A 23993-nucleotide genomic window follows, 5' to 3' on the forward strand; every position below is an offset into this window, starting at 1 on the left:
AATTAAGACATAGTATTGTAGTAAACAAAACTCAACCAATGATGTTTAGGCTCAAAAGGGATTCCGTAGACTCTAAAGGACGATTTATTTAAATGAATGGACCTGCATTGAAACTTTTAACTTCCACGCCCAGCATTCTTCCTGGATTTTTTTTTTATAAAACTCTCCACGTAACCGCGAAAACAACTTTTTTCCTCACGAGGCCCCGCCTTTTAAGAGCGTGCTAGCTCCTTTCAACCAATCACACAAAGAGGCGTGATCACATTAACCAATCCTTTACCTCAGCGGCTCATCTACGTCATTCGTTTTGCGACGCGTCCCACTGACACTTCAGAAGACAACATAGCAGTAAACTGCACTATCAAGGTCGAAAGTCGGACAATAACGTAGACTTCATAGGCCCACTTTATGGTCGTCCAGAGGTCTTGTTTTCCTGACTACGGGCTCTTGCTTTTTGGTAACATCACGGGTCAATAGCGGCAGATTGCTCTGCACGTCTTCAGCGGTATTTTCGTGCGTGCAGTAGTAGCATTTAGCTTGTTGAGCAGTCATGGCTATGGTGGGGCTGAGAGCATCTTACCACAGAATCCTCGACAGGATCGAGCATATGCTGCCGGCTAAACTGAGACCCATATATAACCATCCTGCAGGTAACACAAATGCTGTTAGCGTAAACAGCTTATTTGTCACTGATACTGATCCTGTTAACCTCTTGACTGAAAGTGACGGTGCAGCCATAGACACTGCCACCTAAACAGGTGTTTTTTTTTTTTGTCTCATTGTTTAAAGTCAAAAAACAAAGCGACTCCAGTGCTTTAAAATAATGGTACTAATCAACTTGGTGCACGAATATTTCATAATTAATCTCCTTGTATGCATAGCTTAGAATGGAATTGAGTTTTTAGATTTAAACAATGTTTTAAGAAGATGCTTGACGGAAATGAATTTTAGGCACTTTATAATGTTAAATTTGATTATTATTATTTGTATTTATTTATTGGTGTGTTGTTGACACTGGTCAACTTTCAGTGGTTTTGTGTGCAAACCAGTGCTTACAAATCCATTTTAAAACGTATTTACATACATTATAAGTTAGATTATTTATATATATTTTATGTTCTAATAATCTAACATGAGCTATCTAAAGGGAGTTAAATTGTTTATAGTTCTAGTCATTTGTGGTACAATAAATATAATGTTGATAAGCAAAGGTTGACTGACATGTCATGTTGAATATTTAAACATTGATTGTTTGCAAATAATAATCCATAATTGGTTAACATTTGTACCATCAGCAATTGTATATTGTATTTCTTATTGAAAATCAATTCAGTCATCAGTGCCTTCAGCTTACAGAAATGCAGGTTCAATGTGTACTTGTACATGTGTACTTCATTGCTGTAAAACAATTACACTTTCTTTCATATTTTAGAAAGATATTATACATATTTGTTATAAAAACACAGACACGAAATGTACTGGCAAGAAAAAAAATTATCTGTGTCAGTACTTTTTTTTTTTACTGTTTTGTATGTTGAAAGACCTGGTTGCTGTCTCAATAACACACATACTCTGTGAACATTTGACCTGTCAAACATGAGTTTAACTGTTTTGATGTGCTCTTTGTTTAGGTCCAAAGACTGTTTTCTTCTGGGCACCAATGTTTAAATGGGTAAGATTAATAACACATGATCTGGATGTTATTTGGATGAAAAAAAAATATAATAAATAAATAAATATATATATATATATATATATATATATATATATATATATATATATATATATATATATATTATTTGTTACATTTCTGATTTCACACAGAGTCTGGTCATAGCTGGCATAGCAGACATGACACGTCCAGCAGAGAAACTCAGTCCCTCCCAATCTGCTGTGTTGACTGCCACAGGTATATCTATCTCACACAGTAACCAATTCTTTAAAAAATTAAAACCCTGAACAATTCAAAGTTGCCAGTCTCCCGCACTCTCTGTTTTTCAGGACTTATTTGGTCCAGGTATTCCTTGGTTATTATACCCAAGAATTGGAATCTCTTTGCTGTAAACTTCTTTGTTGGGAGTGCAGGAATATCACAGCTCTACAGAATATGGAAGTGAGTACTCTCATTCACATACACAATACATGCTATAAAATCACATAAATGGGGAAACAGGCAAAAGGTGAATGTTTTTGATTTTAGACTTTTGTCCAGTTTCCAAACAAACCTTCAGCTGACACAAACTGTCTGGCAGTGAAGTGTATCGTGTCTTGCGTAAAAGCCATCTATCATGTCATTCACATCTGTCAATCAGATCTTTCAGTGGCTGTGACAAAAAAGTGAAACTTCTAGTCAACTTTTTTTTTTATATTATTATTATTATTGTAAATTATATCTGTGCACATTTTTTTAATCAACATGCCTTAATATTCAATCAAAATAACCTTTCCTCTGCCTTGAGCCTTGCGGTTCTCTTCTCTGATGACGTGTTCACTGTTGCGAGGGCGGGACAACAACTTCTCCCCTCCAACAATCTGTCACTCAAAAGAAATCACAGCAATAGCAAATAACAATGATCCAATCACTTCCTGCTGGACCAAACAAAATCCTACATTAATTTTTCCAAGCAGCCGTTTTGCTTGGATATTCATCACAATAGCGTAGAAAAGAGGAACGTAACTTCCATTTCATGCCATGTAGGACACAGGGGCACCAGCTATGTAGATGTATATACCGTATTTGCCGGACTATAAGTCGCACCTTTTCTCATAGTTAAGCTGGTCCTGTGACTTAAAGTCTGGTGCGACTTATTTATAAAAATTAATTTGACATGAACCAAGAGAAAACATTACCGTCTACAGCCGCTAGAGGGCGCTCTATGCTGCTCAGTGTAGAGACCTGCATTCCCGCGGGAGTACCCATAGACAATAAAAGAAATGGACACAGCGACCCCATTGGATTCAACGTAGACAAGTGAAGTCAATTAGAAGCAAGCACTTCCTGGGGGTCGAGCGAACTACGCAGACTCAAACTGAGCTTTATGACGTAAATGTCATGTGAGCAACCTGTCTGACCATTGTAAGTCTTCTAATAGCTGTGCCAAGAGAAATCAGAATCACTTGCAGAGAAGGCGAGCGTGAACAGGAGCAAATTTTGGTAAGTATTCTGATTATTTATCTCCCTTGACTTTATGCCAGATGTACAGTTATTCGCGGGTTGCGGGAAAATAAAGTTATTTGTGGGACTCCCGTGGAGTGGAAATATCTAACAAAATAAAATTACTAAAAACCGATCAACCTTTATTTATAATAAAAAAAAAAAAAATCTAAAATAAAATAAAATAGACTTTGCGGAATGGGAGGATGCTGATGAAACCATGGACAGCGACGTGTAATTCCATTCCGAAATAGCGAGAGATCCAGTGGTGGAAAAGGCGATGTCAAGAGTTTCCGAGATTAAAGGGACTGTAAGTAGGAATTACTCCCATCTAGTGGTGAAATTGTATTTTGCATTCAAACTAATTTTGCTCTCCAGCGCCTCGCTTTTTCAAATGCGCGTTGCATCTACGGTAGGCGATATGTACCAAAAAGCTTTGACAGGATGTCTTCTAATAGCACTTCGTCGAGTTTTCCTTCAGGTGAACAGGTGTGTTATTTCAAACAAACTGCAACATGACAACTAACAAACGAATGTTACAGTATGAATTACTGACTGTGGAAAACATGAAATATTGTAATTAGTAGTTATGTCTTCTTTATTCGTTATATTTTCTGAATTATGTGCATTGTTAGATATAAAAAAAATATTATAATATAGATTGTAACACTGACTTACCTGTCGAGAAGAAAACAGGCCACTTCAGCATCTCTTTTGAAATCTTTATCCAGCATTAGCTCTTTCCACCTAGAAAAAGCTTCCCCGACATTAACTCTTGTTTTCTGTAATCTATGGTCACGTTTCCTTTTACGTTCTATTTTTGACTGTTTTGGCGACGATGTTTTCTTCTCCTGTGGCGCGGCATATATATGGTCCATAATAAGAATGCAATCCAGACTTTTAAACTTGCCGGTGCAGTTTCAAGCGCCTCTCACTGCTCTGCACCTGCGTTTCTGGCTCTGACCGAAAACGCGTTGTGGAAACGCGTTGGCTTAGTACTTTTTGTCCCTCTCTGCTATTATAGTTTTGCAAGATGGCGGAACTACATGGAAGCCTCCGTCGACCTACCCGTCCCATGTATATAAAGATAATAAATTCTTCATTTACGAGGATTAGTTTAAACACTGGCATAGGTATTTGTACACCATTGAAGGCATATTTATGAATAAAAATATTGATTTTAGATTATAAAATACCTAAAAAGTTACTTATTGTCCCTTTAAGCAAAGTAACACGCCATGTAGGCTACTTTGCATTCCAGCTCCCAGCTCACCATCGGGCTTTCAGTAATTATAGTTGCATAAGGGGGCAGAGATGGATTAATCTGAAGCCCTCATCAGTTAACGACATGCTATTCCTGCACGGACTACATTAGTAGTAATAGTCTACCAATTTTTTTTTTTTTTTTTAATTCCGTTATTTTAAATTATTTATTTATTTTGCTAAATATTTAAAATTGGTCTATTTTGTTATTGAGGAAAAATGATTTTTTTGTTGTTTGTTTAATGTTTGAAGGAAAGAAGCCAGCCATTCTTAAGCAGTAGGCCCTAGGCTAATTTTCCTTTAAACATTAAATAAATACAGGTTTATTATTATTATTATTATTATATAATTCATTAGGCTATACTATAGCTATATTATTATAGGTATATATTTTTTTATTTACATTGCTTACTTTTTTACTGTATTTCTATGTTCTATGTTCTAAGTTCTATGTTGTTCGTTCCATTCATCCATTTAATTAAACGCAAATAAAACGAAACATTTGTTTCTCTTTAAAATTTATATTCAACAGGGGAGCAATTGAAAAAATAGCAGGCAGGCAGGCAGGCAGAATATGCAATGCAGGCAGGAAAAATCCATCCCACTCAGGAGCTCAGTGCTCCTCTAGCCTCTCCCTGAAAACCTAGAGCGCCCTCTCGTGGCTGTAGACGGTAATGTTTTCTCTTGGTTCTAAATAAATGCGACTTTTATATGGTTTTTTTCCTCGTCATGTCGTATTTTTGGACTGATGCGACTTATACTTAGGTGCGACTTATAATCAGAGAAATACGGTAATTAAAGAGCTTATTAAAGGAAACACCTACATAGTCTAATTCTGTTACCTAAAATGGTATTTTTAAATAATATGGTTTCCCTCTTGAAGTGTACTTTTTTTTATTATTATTATTATTATTAAAGGGTTTTTTTTTTCACCCAAATCACTTTTTTTTTCTCATGACTATTTTACACCCTCTTTATAAAACGGTATGCTTTATTGCTGTTGTGCCATTAAAGAACAACTCTTTTCACATTTTATCTGCTGTGAACTTATTTTAACAAGGTTGCAATAAAGCAGTCCGGGTCTTCCAGCATATTTTGTAATTTAATTGTGTGACCAAGTTGGGGGATTTTCATTATATATGAGTTCTTTATTCCCCTCAGGTATAACCAGGAACAGAAGGCAAAGGAGAAAGAAGCTAAGCTTGATAGCAGTGCTGTGTAAAGGGCATCCAGAGGACTGAAAGGGACTCTCCTCGACTGGTACCCCAGAAACTTCCCCTCCATCAGCAGTCCTCCAGTAGAGCCTCCACATAATTTGTTCATGAACAGAGATCATCTGATTCTTTTATAGTTCAGGTCATTGTCCTGTGCCACTAGTACCTATAGCAACAACTAATACGGTTGTTAATAACGCACACAATGTTACATATTCATATTAGTATGACTGTACATTTTTTAAAAGGCTTGAGATTCAGATGCATCTTGATAAAGGTGTTTTCCATCCAATATACTTGAGTTACCGTCATAATTCTTGCCACTGAATGAATTTCTTCACTTTGCTTCTGTCATACTGTTATCAGAATGTCTCCAAATACATTTTAGAAAAGTCTGTTTCATTAAATGCATTCCTTAGGAAATATTTATTAGGCAATTTTTACATATAACAGTAAATTGTTTCGTCATAACCCATGCATTGCAAAATACTCACTGAACTGAACTGTAATATTGAGAATTTTTAATTAACATCCACATGAAGTAATATTAAAATCAAACTTATTATAATCATCTTGCCCTTATGATCAAGTGTACTGTTCATCTGTGCACTAGTTATTCATCTTCATCCACAAATATCAATAAATCAAATAAAGTACTTATTTGAAACAGTTAAGGAGTATCACACTACCATATTACTCATAAAGTTTATACTATTTGTTCTGCTCATAGTATGCATTTTTATAAATGGCACCAAAATGTGCAGTGTACAACCTGAGCACATGTATCCCACAATGCAATGCAACACCTCAACCTGTTTCCAGTGAGACTTATGAGGGAGTGTTATCAGCTGTGATTTTTAACCATTATTTTTGACTCATTATCAGACAGCCAAAATTATTATAATAAAGCACTTTTAGATGACAACTAAAAATCATGAAATGTATACTGTGAGGTTGCATTTGAAAACAATGATGCAATGATGTTTGAAATTGTTATTGTTGTATTATGATGTTCAAAATATTATTTGTAAACTAAAACAGAATGTACTAAGCAGTAGTATACTATCCTGTTTGGCCTACTGCTGTATATGTTTTTATGACAGTACACTGCTGTCCCCTTGTGGTGCTACAAGAAACTGCATTTAGTAGAATGAGATGTGAATGGAAATGCAGATGTGTGATCCACATAGAACAGATTTCAGTGAACCATTTTGGCCCTGAAAGGTCTTCATCCACATGGTGATACAATGCCTCGCCTACAGGTTGATTACAGATATAACATTGGTTAAAATATGATTGACTATATTTCTCACCTATTTAAAAGCCTGTGGTAAACATAGATAATACGCAGCTACAGGACTGTAATAAAATAACTATACATTAATCATCATGCAAACAAAAGACAGTGATGTTTGGATCGGCGCCATGTTTGAAGGTCTCATGTGGAGATGTAGGCTGATGTATTTTTGAGTCAAATCCATAATGGTTCATCTTGTGAATACAGTGTCCAATCCTAAAACATGGGATACGTGCACAATAACAAGGTAACTTACGCTCTAGCGGTTAATAAACAGATCTGCTTGCGTGTTGCGGAAGGACATTGTAGCCGGAGCTACTTCTCTCTGTTTATGTCTATGAAGAATCACAAAGGTACTGGGTTACTCCGCCGCGGTACCCCTGAAGCAATACAAAATAGTCCGAATATAAACACTTATTATAGGTGTACCCTAGTGATTCAGGACAGGCTAAAAACACGGTTTGGAAAATGGATTCATGGTGTACTCGCTTATTATATACATTATGTATACTTTTGAACACAAAAAAATGTACGGACCGCAGCTCTGATTGGTCTCAACAAGTGTTGACATTTCCCAACACCACAGCAGAAACGACTTTATGAACTACTTTACTTCTAAAATCGATACTATTAGAGATAAAATTGCAACCATTCAGCCGTCAGCTACATTATCACATCAGACAGTGCACTATAGACCCCCTGAGGAACAGTTCCACTCATGCTCTACTATAGGAGAGGAAGAATTGTATAAACTTGTTAAATCATCTAAACCAACAACATGTATGTTAGACCCTACTCCAAGTTCCTAAAAGAGGTGCTTCCAGAAGTCATAGGTCCTCTTCTGACTATTATTAATTCCTCATTGTCATTAGGATATGTCCCCAAAACCTTCAAACTGGCTGTTATTAAGCCTCTCATCAAAAAAACACAACTTGACCCCAAAGAACTAGTTAATTATAGACCAATCTCAAATCTCCCTTTTCTGTCCAAGATACTAGAAAAGGTGGTATCCTCACAATTATATTCCTTCTTAGAGAAAAATGGTATATGTGAGGATTTCCAGTCAGGATTTAGACCGTATCATAGTACTGAGACTGCTCTCCTTAGAGTTACAAATGATCTGCTCTTATCATCTGATCGTCGGTGTATCTCTTTATTGGTTTTATTGGATCTTGGTGCTGCGTTTGACACAATTGACCACAACATTCTTTTGCATAGACTTGAACACTTTTTTGGCATCAGTGGAAGTGCTTTAGCATGGTTTAAATCGTACTTATATGACCGCTATCAGTTCGTAGCAGTGAATGAAGATGTATCATATCGATCACAAGTGCAGTATGGAGTACCTCAAGGCTCAGTACTAGGGCCGCTACTCTTCACGCTTTATATGTTACCCTTGGGAGATATCATCAGGAAACATGGTGTTAGCTTTCACTGTTATGCTGATGATACTCAGCTCTATATTTCTTCGCGGCCCGGTGAAACACACCAATTTGAAAAACTAATGGAATGCATAGTCGATATAAAAAATTGCATGACGAGTAATTTCTTACTGCTAAATTCAGAAAAAACAGAGGTGTTAATTATAGGACCTAAAAACTCTGCTTGTAATAACCTAGAACACTGTCTAAGACTTGATGGTTGCTCTGTCAATTCTTCGTCCTCAGTTAGGAACCTAGGTGTGCTATTTGATCGCAATCTTTCCTTAGAAAGCCACGTTTCTAGCATTTTTAAAACTGCATTTTTCCATCTCAAACATATATCTAAATTACGGCCTATGCTCTCAATGTCAAATGCAGAAATGTTAATCCATGCATTTATGACCTCAAGGTTAGATTATTGTAATGCTTTATTGGGTGGTTGTTCTGCACGCTTAGTAAACAAACTACAGCTAGTCCAAACTGCAGCAGCAAGAGTTCTTACTATAACCAGGAAGTATGACCATATTAGCCCGGTCCTGTCATCGCTGCACTGGCTCCCTATCAAACATCGTATAGATTTTAAAATATTGCTTATTACTTTAAAAGCCCTGAATGGTTTTGTCACAGAAAAGAAGACTGGATGCAAGTGCAAGTTAATATCTCTTTAATGAGCGTATTCCACAGTAAAGTCAGATATGCAGGAGAAGACAAGACAAACTAGCAGCAGGAGAGATGGCAACACAGGGACCTTGATGGGCGCTGTGCTCGTGGTGAGTGGAGTCCGTGAAGTGCCCGTGGCTGAAGTGATGCACGAGGTAATCCAGAACGAATATCCAATGAACAAACAGGCAACAGGAAACTGCGACGAGAGATCCAGAGCAGGAACAACTACACGGGGGACAACACAACACCAGGACTCCAAACAACGATCTGACACACATGAGACGAAAGACAAGGCGTTAATATAGGCCAGATGGAATAAGCCGCAGCTGCCGCTGATCAGTAATCAGAACACAGAATAATCAGGTGATACACACCGCAACCTACACACAGACAACAAGATGACACTATGTATCAATGAACCGTGACAGTACCCCTCCTCCTAGGAACGCCTCTCGGTGTTCCCACCACCCCTTACCTGTCGATTGTAATCATCGATAAGGGAGTGATCCAGAATGTCCCGGGCAGGTACCCAACTTCTCTCCTCCGGACCGTAACCTTCCCAGTCCACCAAGTACTGGAATCCACGTCCCCTCCGCCTCGAGTCCAGAATACGGTTAACCGAATAGGTGGCTTCCCCGTCTACGAGTCGCGGCAGTGGAGGAACCGGGACAGGCGGATTAAGCGGTGAGTGAAAAACTGGTTTAATTTTGGAAATATGAAAGGCGGGATGAATCCTCCTGTACGCTGGAGGCAATTTGAGGCGGACTGCCACCGGACTAATGATTTTGGTGACAGTAAACGGGCCAATGAATGACCGCGACTTCGGATTCCATACTGGGAAAAACAGGTGGCTGGTAACCTAAGCTAGACTCAAACGGGAAGAGGCCCGTAGAAGACACTGGTAACGAATTATGTGCGTACTCAATCATAGAGAGTTGTTGACTCCAGGAGGAAGGATTCTTGGACGCCAAACATCGCAACATGCGTTCTAAATCCTGATTGGCTCTCTCGGTCTGACCATTGGTCTGGGGATGGAACCCAGAGGAAAGACTAACCGTTGCCCCCAGCAACTTACAAAACTCCTGCCAGAATTTGGACACAAACTGGGGCCCCCTGTCAGAAACCACATCCACCGGGAGGCCATGTATCCGGAAGATGTGGTCAATGACAGCGACCGCTGTCTCCTTGGCAGAAGGTAATTTGGCCAAGGGTATGAAATGGGTCGCCTTCGAGAACCGGTCCACAATGGTCAAAACAACCGTATACCCTTGGGAGGGTGGGAGGGCGGTGACAAAATCTAGCGCGATGTGGGACCAGGGTCTCGAAGGGACAGACAGCGGTTGGAGTAACCCATCTGGTCACTTCATCTACAGCGATATCGTTGACTTGATTGCAAATAAATGCACAGACACTATTTAAACTGAACAGAGATGGCATAACTGAATTCAATGGTGAACTGCCTTTAACTATCATTTTGCATTATTGAGACACTGTTTTCCAAATGAATGTTGTTCAGTGCTTTGACGCAATGTATTTTGTTTAAAGCACTATATAAATAAAGGTGATTGATTGATTGATTGATTGATGGAGGAAGGTTGGAAGTCTTACCAGTGGCGCAAACCGAGCAAGCCAAAACAAAATCGCGGATGTCGCGAGCCATACCTGGCCACCAGAACCGTTGCTTGACCAAACATCTGGTTCGATTAACCCCTGGATGACAAGCTATGTTAAAGCAATGACCCCACTTAATGACGCAGGACTTTAACTCATCCGGCACAAATAAACGGTTCGGTGGGCATGCGGGCAGAGGCGTTACCCCTTCTAAGGCTGCTAGGACCTTCGACTCGACCTCCCATGTCAGAGTGGAGACCACTAATGTCTCAGGAAAAATACACTCGGGAGTGGACGGCCGTTCGGACGGAACAAAAATACGAGAAATTGCATCGGGCTTGATGTTTTTGGAGCCCGGGCGGTACGATAAAGTAAAATCAAAACGACCAAAAAAAAAATGCCCACCGAGCCTGCCTGGAATTGAGCCTTTCAGCTGATCGTATATATTCTAAGTTCTTGTGATCAGTCCAAACGATAAAGGGTACCCCCGAACCCTCTAACCAGTGATGCCACTCCTCTAACGCTAATTTGACCGCCAACAACTCTCTGTTACCAATATCATAATTACTTACCGCGGGAGATAAACGGTGAGAGTAAAACGCGCTAGGGTGCTTCATGTTATCTGAGGGAGACCGCTGGGAAAGAACTGCTCCTACCCCCACCTCTTACGCATCGACCTCCACCACGAACTGACAGGGGCAATCAGAATGGGAGCCGAAACGAAGTGACTCTTCAGTTTAGCAAATGCAGTTTCGGCTGCATCTGACCACCTGAAGGCCATTCTGGGGGAGGTCAAGGCAGTCAGAGGTGCGGCTAGTTGGCTGAAGTTGCGAATAAAACGCCGGTAGAAATTGGCGAACCCCAGAAACCGCTGTAGGGCCTTACGGGAATCTGGACTTGGCCAATCCACCACAGCCTTGACCTTGTCAGGATCCATGCAAATTCCCTCAGACGAGACGATGTAGCCTAGGAAGGAAACAGATTGTGCATGGAGTTCGCATCTCTCCGCCTTGACAAAAAGACCATTCTCTATCAGCCACTGAAGCACTCGTCTGACGTGTTGAACATGTTCTTGGAGAGACAAAGAAAATATCAATATGTCATCCAGGTAGACATATATGAACTGATCAACCATGTCTCTCAACACATCATTAACGAGTGCCTGGAAGACCGCAGGCGAGTTGGAAAGCCTGAAGGGCATAACCAAGTATTCAAAGTGCCCTCTGGGGGTGTTAAAAGCGGTCTTCCACTCATCTCCCTCCTTGATGCGGACCAAATGATAAGCATTACACAAGTCCAATTTAGTGAAGATGGATGCTCCTTGCAACCTCTCGAAAGCTGAAGACATCAACGGCAAAGGATAGGTATTCTTAACCGTGATGTTGTTCAGCCCCCGGTAATCAATACAAGGTCGCAAGGAACCATCCTTCTTCCCCACAAAAAAGAACCCCGCCCCCGCTGGAGAAGAGGAAGGGCGAATGATCTTGGCTGCCAGAGAATCAGAAATGTATTTCTCCATGGCCTCCCTCTCGGGAGCAGACAAGGGAGTATAATTTGCCCTTAGGCGGAGACTTACCCAGCACTAGGTCTATAGCACAATCGTAGGGACGATGTGGAGGAAGAGAAGCAGCCCGGGACTTACTGAACACCTCCTTCAGGTCAAGATACTCCAAGGGCACGTTAGAAAGATCCACAGTCTCATCCTGCAAAACAGAAACAGACACCGTGGGACAAGCAGACAACAGACAAGACTTATGACAATTAGTGCTCCACTCAGTGACAGTACCCAGAATCCAGTTAATGCGAGGATTGTGCTTCCTGAGCGAGGGATGACCCAGGACGATGTGAGCGTGAGGTGAGTCCATAAGGAGGAACTGAGTCTCTTCGGAGTGGTTGCCAGAGGTGATGAGTGTGTTGGAATCCGTGATGTGAGAGAGAGCAGGTAGTGACTGTCCATTGAGTGCGCTGACGGAGATGGGGTGCTCGAGGGAGGAAGTGGAGATGCCATGTTGCTGAGCGAAACTAATATCCATGAAATTGCCCTCGGCCCCGGAATCCAGAAGTGCACTGCAGGTGACGTCATTGGTGGCCCATCTCAGTCTTACCGGAAGGAGGGTAGATGGTGAGGACTTCTCGGCAGAGATCCCGCCCGATAGTAGCCTCGAGTTTACTATCGGGCCTGGTCTTTTACCGGGCAGTTTCTAACGAGATGACCAGATGTTCCACAGTAGAGACAAAGTCCAAGGGACCTCCGCCGTTCCCTCTCCTCCCGGGAAAGCCGCGCTCTCCCCACCTGCATGGGCTCAGGATCGGACAGTGGACTGGCCACATCCACCGGACTGGCTCGAAGACCGCAGCGTCGTTCTCCAGCTTCCTCCATAGCCTCCACTCGTCGAAGGCGTGAATCGACACGTAGTGCCAGCTCTACCAGGCCATTAAAAGTCTCAGGTAAGTCCAGGGTGTAGATCTCACGGTGGATGCGATCAGCCAGCCCATGCAGGAAGACGTCCCACTGTGCCTCCTCGTTCCACCGGCACTCGGATGGTATAATCCGCGACCGTGCGGTTGCCTTGCTTGAGTGCGGTGAGTCTCCGGGCGGCCTCCTTGCCCGCCACCGCACGGTCGAACACCCTTCTCATCTCGGCGGCGAGTGCCGTGAACGAGGAGCAGCAAGGATCCCGGTTCTCCCAAACCGCCATTCCCCACAGCCCCGCCTTCCCCGTGAGAAGCGTGAGTACGATTGCCAATTTGGACTCCTCCCTCTTGAACGTACGGGGCTGTAAAGTGAAGTGGAGAGAACACTTGTTGAGGAATGCTCTACAAAAGTCAGGCTCACCAGAATAAGTCTGTGGCACGGGGAGGCGGGGCTCCGAGATGTCCCGTTGTTCTGAAGGCGGTGGGGAAACGGTCGGCGGGGCAGGCGCAGTGGGAGCGCGAAGTTGTTGCATCTGTTGGGAGAGCTCGGACACCTGTGTTACCAGCGCCTGGACGGCGCGTCCGGTGGAAGAGATGCTCTCCTGCTGCTGATCCATACGAGTTATGCTGTGGTTGATGAATTCGGTGAAAGCCGCTGAACTCGCTGCATCCATGATTCGGGTCATATCGTTCTGTCACGGAAAAGAAGACTGGATGCAAGTGCAAGTTAATATCTCTTTAATGAGCGTATTCCACAGTAGAGTCAGATATGCAGGAGAAGACAAGACAAACTAGCAGCAGGAGAGATGGCAACACAGGGACCTTGATGGGCGCTGTGCTCGTGGTGAGTCGAGTCCGTGAAGTGCCCGTGGCTGAAGTGATGAACGAGGTAATCCAGAACGAATATCCAAGGAACAAACAGGCAACAGGAAACTGCGACGAGAGATCCAGAGCAGGAACAACTACACGGGGGACAACACAACACCAGGACTCCAAACAACAATCTGACAAACATGAGACGAAAGACAAGGCGTTAATATAGGCCAGATGGAATAAGCCGCAGCTGCCGCTGATCAGTAATCAGCGGCGAGGCCCACACAGAACAATCAGGTGATACACCCCGCAACCTACACACAGACAACAAGATGACACTATGTATCAATGAACCGTGACAGGTTTAGCACTTCAGTATTTGAATGAGCTCATTTTACATTATACTCCTCTACGTCCGCTACGCTCTCAAAACTCAGGCAATTTGATAATACCTAGAATATCAAAATCAACTGCGGGCGGCAGATCCTTTTCCTATTTGGCGCCTAAACTCTGGAATAACCTACCTAACATTGTTCGGGAGGCAGACACACTCTTGCAGTTTAAATCTAGATTAAAGACCCATCTCTTTAACCTGGCTTACACATAACATACTAATATGCTTTTAATATCCAAATCCGTTAAAGGATTTTTAGGCTGCATTAATTAGGTAAACCGGAACCGGAAACACTTCACATAACACCCTATGTACTTGCTACATCATAAGAAGAATGGCATCTACGCTAATATTTGTCTGTTTCTCTCTTGTTCCGAGGTCACCATGACCACCAGATCCAGTCTGTATCCAGATCAGAGGGTCACTGCAGTCACCCGGATCCAGTACATATCCAGACTAGATGGTGGATCAGCACCTAGAAAGGACCTCTACTGCCCTGAAAGACAGCGGAGACCAGGACAACTAGAGCCCCAGATACAGATCCCCTGTAAAGACCTCATCTCAGAGGACCACCAGGACAACAAGACCACAGGAAACAGATGATTCTTCTGCACAATCTGACTTTGCTGCAGCCTGGAATTGAACTACTGGTTTCGTCTGGTCAGAGGAGAACTGGCCCCCCAACTGAGCCTGGTTTCTCCCAAGGTTTTTTTCTCCATTCTGTCACCGATGGAGTTTTGGTTCCTTGCCGCTGTCGCCTCTGGCTTGCTTAGTTGGGGTCACTTCATCTACAGCGATATCATTGACTTGATTGCAAATAAATGCACAGACACTATTTAAACTGAACAGAGATGACATAACTGAATTCAATGATGAACTGCCTTTAACTATCATTTTGCATTATTGAGACACTGTTTTCCAAATGAATGTTGTTCAGTGCTTTGACGCAATGTATTTTGTTTAAAGCGCTATATAAATAAAGGTGATTGATTGATTGATTGGTTGTTTCTCTTACCGCTCCCGGTAAGAAACAACCAATCAGAGCTGCGGTCTGCGGCGGAGTAACCCAGTACCTTTGTGATTCTTCATAGACATAAATAGAGAGAAGTAGCTCTGGCTACAATGTCCTTTCGCAACACGCAAGCAGTTCTGTTTATTAACCGCTAGGCTAGAGCGTCAAAAGTTACCGACTGCAGCTTTCTATCCTTGCGCCCTTGGCACACAAGGCCAAATCAACCTTCATCCAGCTTTGTGAGTTCTTTTTAAAACACCTGCTAATGTCACCTATTAAAAGATGTACAGTTTTATATACAGTACATTCAAATTATTTTATGATTAATAACATACATTTTTTATATTCACCAATCAAGAGGAGCAAAATACTAGGCTGTTTTTCCATTTGATATAACAATTGTCATTCACCTGCAGTAAAACCAATTAATATCCCCGTTTAAACCTGAGTCACGCCCACCCTCTGAATATTGAATGAAGAGATTACATACCGGTTTTATGAATGAGATCCAATTTTACTACAAATTGATCTGATGGTGCTGAAACGAACACATCCTTCAGGGGCTGCTAAGCGCAAGGCTAGGCAGGCACGCAAAGAAAGTGTAGGTCGTTATGCAGGTACCATCTATTTTGGAGTGACTGTAATGTAACATTATTGTAAAAAAATTAAAAAATAAAAAATAAAAAAATAAACTGAGCCTAATGATCAGAGTCGTTTTGGGATAACGTTAGATCATTTGATGGTTATTCTGAGTTCAAAAGAGCGCGATCACCGTTGATGGACAATTCGCTTCTGACACTTTCAATCTGAGCGTACAATGCAGAATTTTGTTAGAAAATAGATACGTTACGAACCGTCCGAAAGAATCTGTTCGCGGAAATGAATCGTAATTCCAGTCACTGTTTCACTGAGGCGAATTCATGACGAACTGTTGATCTGAATCTTACAAAGGAGTCGGTTCTCTTCGATGGAATCGATTACAACCTGTGGAATCAAATCTTGATTCCTTAGGCCTCTGAATCAAGGAATCGATTCCTTTCCTTTGGAATCGATTTCCAGACATAGTCAGACGCTGACTGTCAAAATACTAAGTTAAAGAAAAAGTAAAGAAGTCAGTCAAAGAGCAAGCGCAGTATACTGGAGCATTGTTTATTATGTTTCAAAACAGCTTCCTCAACTGTCTGTATATCTTCTAAAATGCAGATGTTTAGCCTACATTTTCTGCCCGATCATAATACGTAGGCTACACCTACTTCATTTTTTTTTTCCAATCATAAATACTGTTGCCATATTTAGTGAAAATAATATTAAGCATATTACAGTTACAGTATTACAGTTGAAGAAACGAACTAGACTTTTTATTTAGTAGTTTATTTCTATCACTTCCACTAGCAGCTGATTTGTGTATATTCATATTAAATGTATTTCTCTACAAAACATAATATGAAATATTTAGTCTATTAAAAACAAAACTGTTCACTATCCCAAATAAGGGGTTAGTGTGTTACTATAAAGAAATTACTGAACAAATTACTGAAAAAATTCTGGGCCAAAATTTAGAGCCTGGAGCCCTCCCCCGGACAGCTCGCCAAATACACATAATCTTTACTCTATTTAATTTGATGTGTAAGTGTGAACTCTTCTAAAACCGGCCCTTAACTTATATCCCAAAAGACAGTGACCTGCAAGCTCTTTATATTTTGTCACGTGACCACACTTGGCCTACACATCAGCTGGATAGATACGGATAATAACCAGATAACACAATCCCTGTTTACCAAGGCACAGAAACAGTTGTGCTTGCACTCGTTCATGATACTCGCATATAACTTCTGTAATAGTAATTATTCTTCTGTAATGCTCTATTTTTATTTTACAAACTGTTTTATAAATAAGGAATTGAATTTTTCTTTTATACAATTGCTTCCTTGAGGTTGTTGGCTTCATTTTTCCCCATAAAAGAATAGTTTATCAAAAAATGAAAATCCTGTAATCATTTACTGAGGGTGAGTAATTGATGTCAGGATTTTCATTTTTGGATGAACTAACCCTACTCAAATCTCTGATTGGAGTACAAGCAAATACATTTAAATAGTTTTCACCTGTTAAAGACGTAAATATGCTGAAATGATTTGAGAATCGTTTTATAAATAACAGAATCTCATCAATTGCCCCTGGACTTGGGAAATCTGAATTTCATTCAAGGTTAAGAAAGTCTGCAACAGTCCAATGTAAAACCAATAATAAGTGCTCCATTATTATAAATGTTTTATGGGGGAATTGTCTATTCTATTTAGAAAAATCTTAAACTTGTCCCTTGGGTGGCAGGGCCTCAGGATATTGTCATTAAATAAAAAGAGGAACATTAACTGTTCAATTCAATTCAATTCAAGTTTATTTGTATAGCGCTTTTTACAATACAAATTGTTACAAAGCATATTTAGAGAAAATTATGTATCTACAATATTTAGTAATAGCTAATAAGTGGTGACTGTCAGTTTGTGCATGTATGACAGGATTTTTAGAAAAATTAATACAAGACAGCCAGACAATGAACATTATTAATATTATTAATAATTAATAATTATTATATGATGCAGTCACACTTGTAGCAATATTTGTTAGTTCTGTTTGTTGATTCAGGGTTGACATCATCTGAGGTCCTCTGAGGGGTCAGAATCATCTCTTCTCAGGTGTTCTGGATCCAGACTGGAGCTTGTGTAAATCCTAGTTACCACATATAAACAAATAGAGACATCATTAGCATAGCTGCTGATCCAACAAAGTAAAATTAATTAGTTTAACCCAACTGCAGTCACAATTTAAGAGATTTTGAATAGACCGCATGTGATAGGTGTCAAGACTGGATTGGTGCATGTCAGGAACAGCTGACTGTCGGCTGATGCAAGCGTGACTAACATGGCCTGACTGAACTAACGCAATGCTCAATTTCAATCAGGACCACTTCCGTCAAGTATGACAATTATATTGCATACAGTTAGTATTGGTGGTATGGTTATGTTCTGGGCAACACTCCACACGCTTGTCCATGCAGCCATGCTTGGACAGAGTGGGAAGAGTAGCAAGACAAACCCCCTAAACAACCATATGCCAAAACTCCCCAACACAACTGATGCAATTTGACATGGCCAGCAATGAGAAATGTTGCTTGATATTATGTTTATGGGGGAAGCATCTGCATCTGCACTGCACTCGCGGATTTAGAATAAAAGCAAACGATCAAATTAATCAGATTAGATTGATAGATAATATCAGAAATATGGTGGGAATTAAGATATATTTTATCACTTTAAACAACATAGAGATGTTAAACAACATAGAGAATGATAGAGATTCTACAGACAAACAAAGCTACACAGAGCTACAATCACAAACCAGAAGCAAGGCAAGCAGGAAGCAGGAATAACATTGTCCAACAGCAACACCAAGTAATGAATGCCGAAAATTCAGCTTTGCATTACAGGAATAAATTACATTTTAAAATATATGGAATTTATATATTAAATTAAAATTAATAAACACACATACAATTCATAAATTCATATTTAAAATTCTGATAAAATTTCACTATTTTTTAAATTGTATTTTCGAACCAATAAAAAGCTACGCTGAGTGTCACGATCATCAGCTGGAGTGCTCATGAAGTCCAGAGAGCATTCTACTCAGGACTCTTGTATTTGGTGTCCATTTCCATTCCCTACTCCAGTTCCCAGAATCCCGTGCTATTGTGGATTATGTGTTGAACTTTATTGTACTGGCCCATTTCACATCTATGTCACGTCTCAGCTGAATTTCCAGAGCCTCATCACGTCTCAGCTGAACTTTTAGAGCCTCGTCACGTCTCAGCTGAACTCCCAGAGCCACGTCAAGTCTCAGCTGAACTTCCAGTGCCTGGTCACGTCTCAGCTGAACTTCCAGAGCCTCGTCTGTGAACTCTGCCGGCTCTGTCATGGCTATGGAGGTCGTTTGGGAACTCTTTAACCACCTCATCACGGCCACGGAGGCCGCCATTAACCTGTTTATGTTCTCTGTTTCAGTCCGACCTGACCAGACTTGCTCTCCTGTGCCATCGACTCCACTGTGTTGGTCCGCCCCGGTTGGCTCAATTTCCACCTGCTCTGCCCCAGTGGGCTCCAGTTCTGCCTGTTCCACCCCAGTGGGCTCCAGTTCCGCCTTCTCTGCCCTGGTGAGCTCCAGTTCAAGCTGCTCCACCCTGGCTTCCTGCTCTGTCAGCACTACCTCGGTCCCCAGCCAATCCACTTCCACATGGACCTGGCCCTCCATCCCTCCCCCTGTTCTGCCTCCGCTCCACCTCCCACCTGAACTTTGGACTGCTCTTAGTTAGGAGCGTCTGGAAGCCACTCTTTAATATATAGCACCCTCCCACCCATGTCACGATCATCAGCTGGAGTGCCCATGAACTCCAGTAGAGGGCACTCCACTCAGGACTCTTGTATTTGGTGTCCATTTCCATTCCCTACTCCATTTCCCAGAATCCGTGCTTAGGGCTAATTACCATCAGGTGTTCCCAATTACCACTCCCCTATATATACTGTGTTTGGACTCTTAATGATTGCGAAGTCTTGTTTAGCCCTGTCCGACATTTCTGAATGTTTTTCTTGTGTTTGTTTCCTGGCGTGTCTAGGGTGACCACCCGTCCCTTGTAGCGCGTGCGCGCACAGCGTTTGAAGCCCAATTCATGCGTCCCGCAAATTGAGACTGTCACGCATAATCAATGCTTGCTCAAAAAAAGTTGATGGCTCTATATCCTCGAGCCCCAGGCAGCCAAACGAACATTACTTGACAGTGCTACTGCGAGAGCGGGAGCAAGCCAGTTTCAATGAGAGATGAAGTTTACATCTTTATTATTTCTGTTTTAAAGTTTTTCTTACATTATTTATATTAAAATATGTTATGTAGGCAATAACTCAGTTTACTATTTGACTAATTTACTGAGGTGGCATCGTTGTTAACTTACAAAAATGATGATAATTTGGTGGATAATTAAAATTTTTCCGTTAATAACAGGTAGTGTATTCCGATGTAAAATTAACAGTCGCCTGAGGACGCTCAACAACCATCTTATCTGAGCTCAAAACGCTGCTTGAGCAAGTGTCAAGATACTAAAAGTAATAAATACATAATTATGAACGTTTATGTGTGTTTATTTTTGTTCTCAGTACGTTATTTTAATAGCAATTAATGATTATGAAAATAAAAGCATTACAATATATATATATATATATATATATATATATATTATTACTATATACCATCGATGAAACCACAAAGCTGACGCGGGAGGTATGTATAACTGCAATATAAAGTAATTTTGAGTATTATTGCTATTAGTATTATTTTCTAAAATTAGGTACATGTAATATAAAAGTCCATTTGGCAATGTTTTTGCAATAGCTCCAAGTCTCACGCGTAGTGTAGGCTATACCTCACTGTCCGAATCCGTTCACTTATTTATTTGTTCACTCCATCCTGATATAGTGAACTCAACTGCCATACACTATATAGGTATTAGTGAATTCCCTTTCCTTGAGTTGTGATGTTAGACTTTTTTTTTAACTGTTCCTGTGGTGTTGAGCAACTACAATTCATTTTAATCCTATAATTTTGTATTATAATTTATTTAAAGTGAATAAATTGTAATGAAAAATAAATAAAATAGCTAAAGTAAATCGTAAGTGGAAGTGCATCTGTCAATGTTTAGGGGAATAGGGCATTATTAATATACCATGTAAGGTGGTATGTGCTAGAAATGGGTAAACCACTATCAGTGAGTCTGCCCATGGGGTGTCCCACATTGTCCCTCAGAAACATACCCCTTGTCCCCCCTTTGGCTTATTAGCAGGTGGTCACTAGGCATGTCTGATCTTGGATTGTTTATATCACCTGTGTTTCTCTGCCGCCTGCCCCGATCTCTGCCTGTTACTGTTTTTGATTTTGGATATCCCTTGACATACTTGACGCTGTTCTCTGATTTCTGCCTGTCTGACCATTCTCTTATTAAATATACTGCAAATGGATCAGAACATCTCTGACTCCTCGTAACACTGAGCTTAGCTATACAATATTTTATATGAATAATAGGCACAAATCTAAGTTTGAAAGCTCATTTATGGTGTAAATGAAGAAACCATGAAACTATATTATGTGGCTGAGAAGGCTGGTATGGCTGCTGATATGTTCATTGCTTGCGAGAACATATTTCATTACCTCCTGAATTTGCTGAGTCGCTGTACATTGACGGAAAACACCCTGTAATACACTGTTGTAATACCACCCTGACATACCACCCATGTCAACCAACCTGATTTGGTTCGTTTTGTTTTTTGCTTATCTGATCTCTTATAAATTACCTCAGATTTATTTTCGTTTATTAAAATACCAAGTCGCATTCAATGCTGTTTGCTTTAAGACACATTAATAGCATTTATTTTTCTATTCCAAACAAGCAGTATTCCTACCAACAAGTGGTTGGTAAAAGTCTGATCTTTCCATGACAGTATTTTCAGCCTGTGTAATAGGGCGCTACAAATACCAGGTGCCAAACTTAGGTCAACTATTTGCCATGGTGCGGGCCTGGAGAACAGCAGTAGCCTGAGATGACACTGCTCTATGCATTGATTGTACAACCTCACAGAAAATGGTCTGCCGACTGAAAAAAAAGCTGAAATTCAAGCAAAAACAGAATTTTTGAATGGGTTAGAATTTGTAAACTAGAAGTTGTTAACAATTGTCTTTTCAGAAATGTATAAAACAGAGATACTCTGTGTTGTTTTTCTGGCTGATACCATATGCGTTTCTAATAGGGGTGTAACGGTACGCAAAATGTGGAGTGCAGCATCAACAGTTTGAATTTTTAGACCTGCTCAGATTTCATTATTGCGTTGGCCCGATTGGAATTAAGAGCAAAGGTCTGTTTAAATGTCGACGGGAGCTGCGTTTGAATTACAATCGTTTTTTCCTAGTTGTTGGGATGTTCACACTCGCGTGATGCTTTTTGAATATAGAGAGAGATACAGAGAGTGCAATATAATAAGACACTTTCGACGCCGTCGCAAAAGACTGTAACGCCACGCCAGCAGAGGGAGCCCTCTCCCGAGTACTGACTGTGTTCCGCTCCCTCTGCTTCACCTGTACTTCCTGTTTGTGCAATATATAAGCATGGCCGCAACCACTATCACGTTGCGAAGTATTGCCAGCCTGTCTGCCTTACCGAGCATTTTTCCCATTGCCATAGTTTGCCTTATTGTGTATGATCTTTGCCTGGTTTCCTCGTTTCTGCTTTTGGATTCGCCCACTGTCTTGTTGTTTGGATTGGACTGCCTATCTGTGTATGATTCTCTGCCTTCTACGATTACGATTCTCTGCCTACTGTTTGGATATGTCTGTGTCTGAGTGTGTCACTGGCCTTAGAATCAGCTGCAGGGCGGGATTGCGCTGAACGCGGAGACTTCCGCCACTTAAAGCTGAAGTAGGTAATTTTTGTAAAAATATATTTTTTTTACATATTTGTTAAACCTGTCATTATGTCCTGACAGTAGAATATGAGACAGATAATCTGTGAAAAAAAATCAAGCTCCTCCGGCTCCTCCCAGTGGTCCTATTGCCATTTACAAAAATCCATCGCTCCCGTCAAGAAACAACCAATCAGAGCTGCGGTCCGTAACTTTGTTTGTGTTCAAAATGTAGAAAAATGTATATAATAAGCGAGTACACCATGAATCCATTTTCCAAACCGTGTTTTTAGCTTGTCCTGAATCACTAGGGTGCACCTATAATAAGTGTTTATATTCGGACTATTTTAGATTGCTTCGGGGGTACCGCGGCGGAGTAACCCAGTACCTTTGTGATTCTTCATAGACATAAACAGAGAGAAGTAGTTCCGGCTACGATGTTCTTCCGCAGGACGCAAGCAGTTCTGTTTATTAACCGCTAGAGCGTCAAAAGTTACCTACCGCAGCTTTAATATGTTCGTTTGGAAACACGAAAATGTTCTTATGTTCCCGCACACAAAATATTGCATTTGGTCATTCTGTACACACGTGCACCGTACCGAAAGCCCTGTACTGAAATGGTCCGGTACGAATACACGTACTGTTACACCCCTAATTTCTAACCTAGCATTGGCAGGCTGTATAACATGAACGAGAGCCGAGCTAAATACAGAACACTCTGAACCATATGCTATCATCACTATCTGAATGTGAGATCCATGGTAAAACAGCTCACAAACACTAAGTACTGAACATATTGCACAATCCATTGATCACATAGAATTTCACATTTAATTCTTAGGCTACAGAGACGAAATTAGCAAAACTGGTTTTATCTAAAATATATATTTGTGTCAGACTAGGTGAATTCTATTACATAAGTGTGCTTTGAAGTCTGCCAAGACTGGCTGACACTTCTCTCAGTTCTCTTAGCTCAAGTGTTATGTTGCAGAGGGCTATATAACAGAGTTACAAATCACCAGGAGGATACAATTTGGTAATTTGCATGAAAATTACTTTTTAAAAATCAGATACTGTCAGATTCAATGTCAAGCCATGAGTACAATTTATATTTATTCTTATGAAGCATAATATTATGATACTGGAGGCACATAGTAATACTGAGTAAAAAATGCATCTCCTTTCCTAGATAGAGTGAAAATTCTGTCTAAATTCTGTCATCGCTATTCTATTTCAAAACCTC

At 40.7% G+C, this 23993-nt stretch overlaps 1 protein-coding gene across 1 annotated transcript; it reads left to right on the forward strand.

The window, feature by feature from the left end:
• Positions 1–306: 306 nt before the first annotated feature.
• LOC127965153 (mitochondrial pyruvate carrier 2-like) lies at positions 307–5923 on the forward strand. The gene is made up of 5 exons (XM_052565758.1): positions 307–650; positions 1632–1672; positions 1825–1909; positions 2002–2113; positions 5579–5923. The coding sequence occupies exons 1-5, from the start codon at positions 551–553 to the stop codon at positions 5637–5639; spliced, it is 399 nt and encodes a 132-aa protein (XP_052421718.1). The 5' UTR covers positions 307–550; the 3' UTR covers positions 5640–5923.
• Positions 5924–23993: the final 18070 nt, after the last annotated feature.

The sequence above is a fragment of the Carassius gibelio genome, chromosome B9, assembly GCF_023724105.1.
Source record: "Carassius gibelio isolate Cgi1373 ecotype wild population from Czech Republic chromosome B9, carGib1.2-hapl.c, whole genome shotgun sequence".
NCBI classification, from domain to species: Eukaryota; Metazoa; Chordata; class Actinopteri; order Cypriniformes; family Cyprinidae; genus Carassius; species Carassius gibelio.

Bases quoted from the DNA above. Each gene is read 5' to 3' on its own strand.
- LOC127965153 (XM_052565758.1), top strand. From the start codon at position 551: ATGGCTATGGTGGGGCTGAGAGCATCTTACCACAGAATCCTCGACAGG. The intron at 1,673-1,824 runs GTAAGATTAATA...GATTTCACACAG, and splicing joins GGGCACCAATGTTTAAATGG to AGTCTGGTCATAGCTGGCAT. The intron at 2,114-5,578 runs GTGAGTACTCTC...TATTCCCCTCAG, and splicing joins CAGCTCTACAGAATATGGAA to GTATAACCAGGAACAGAAGG.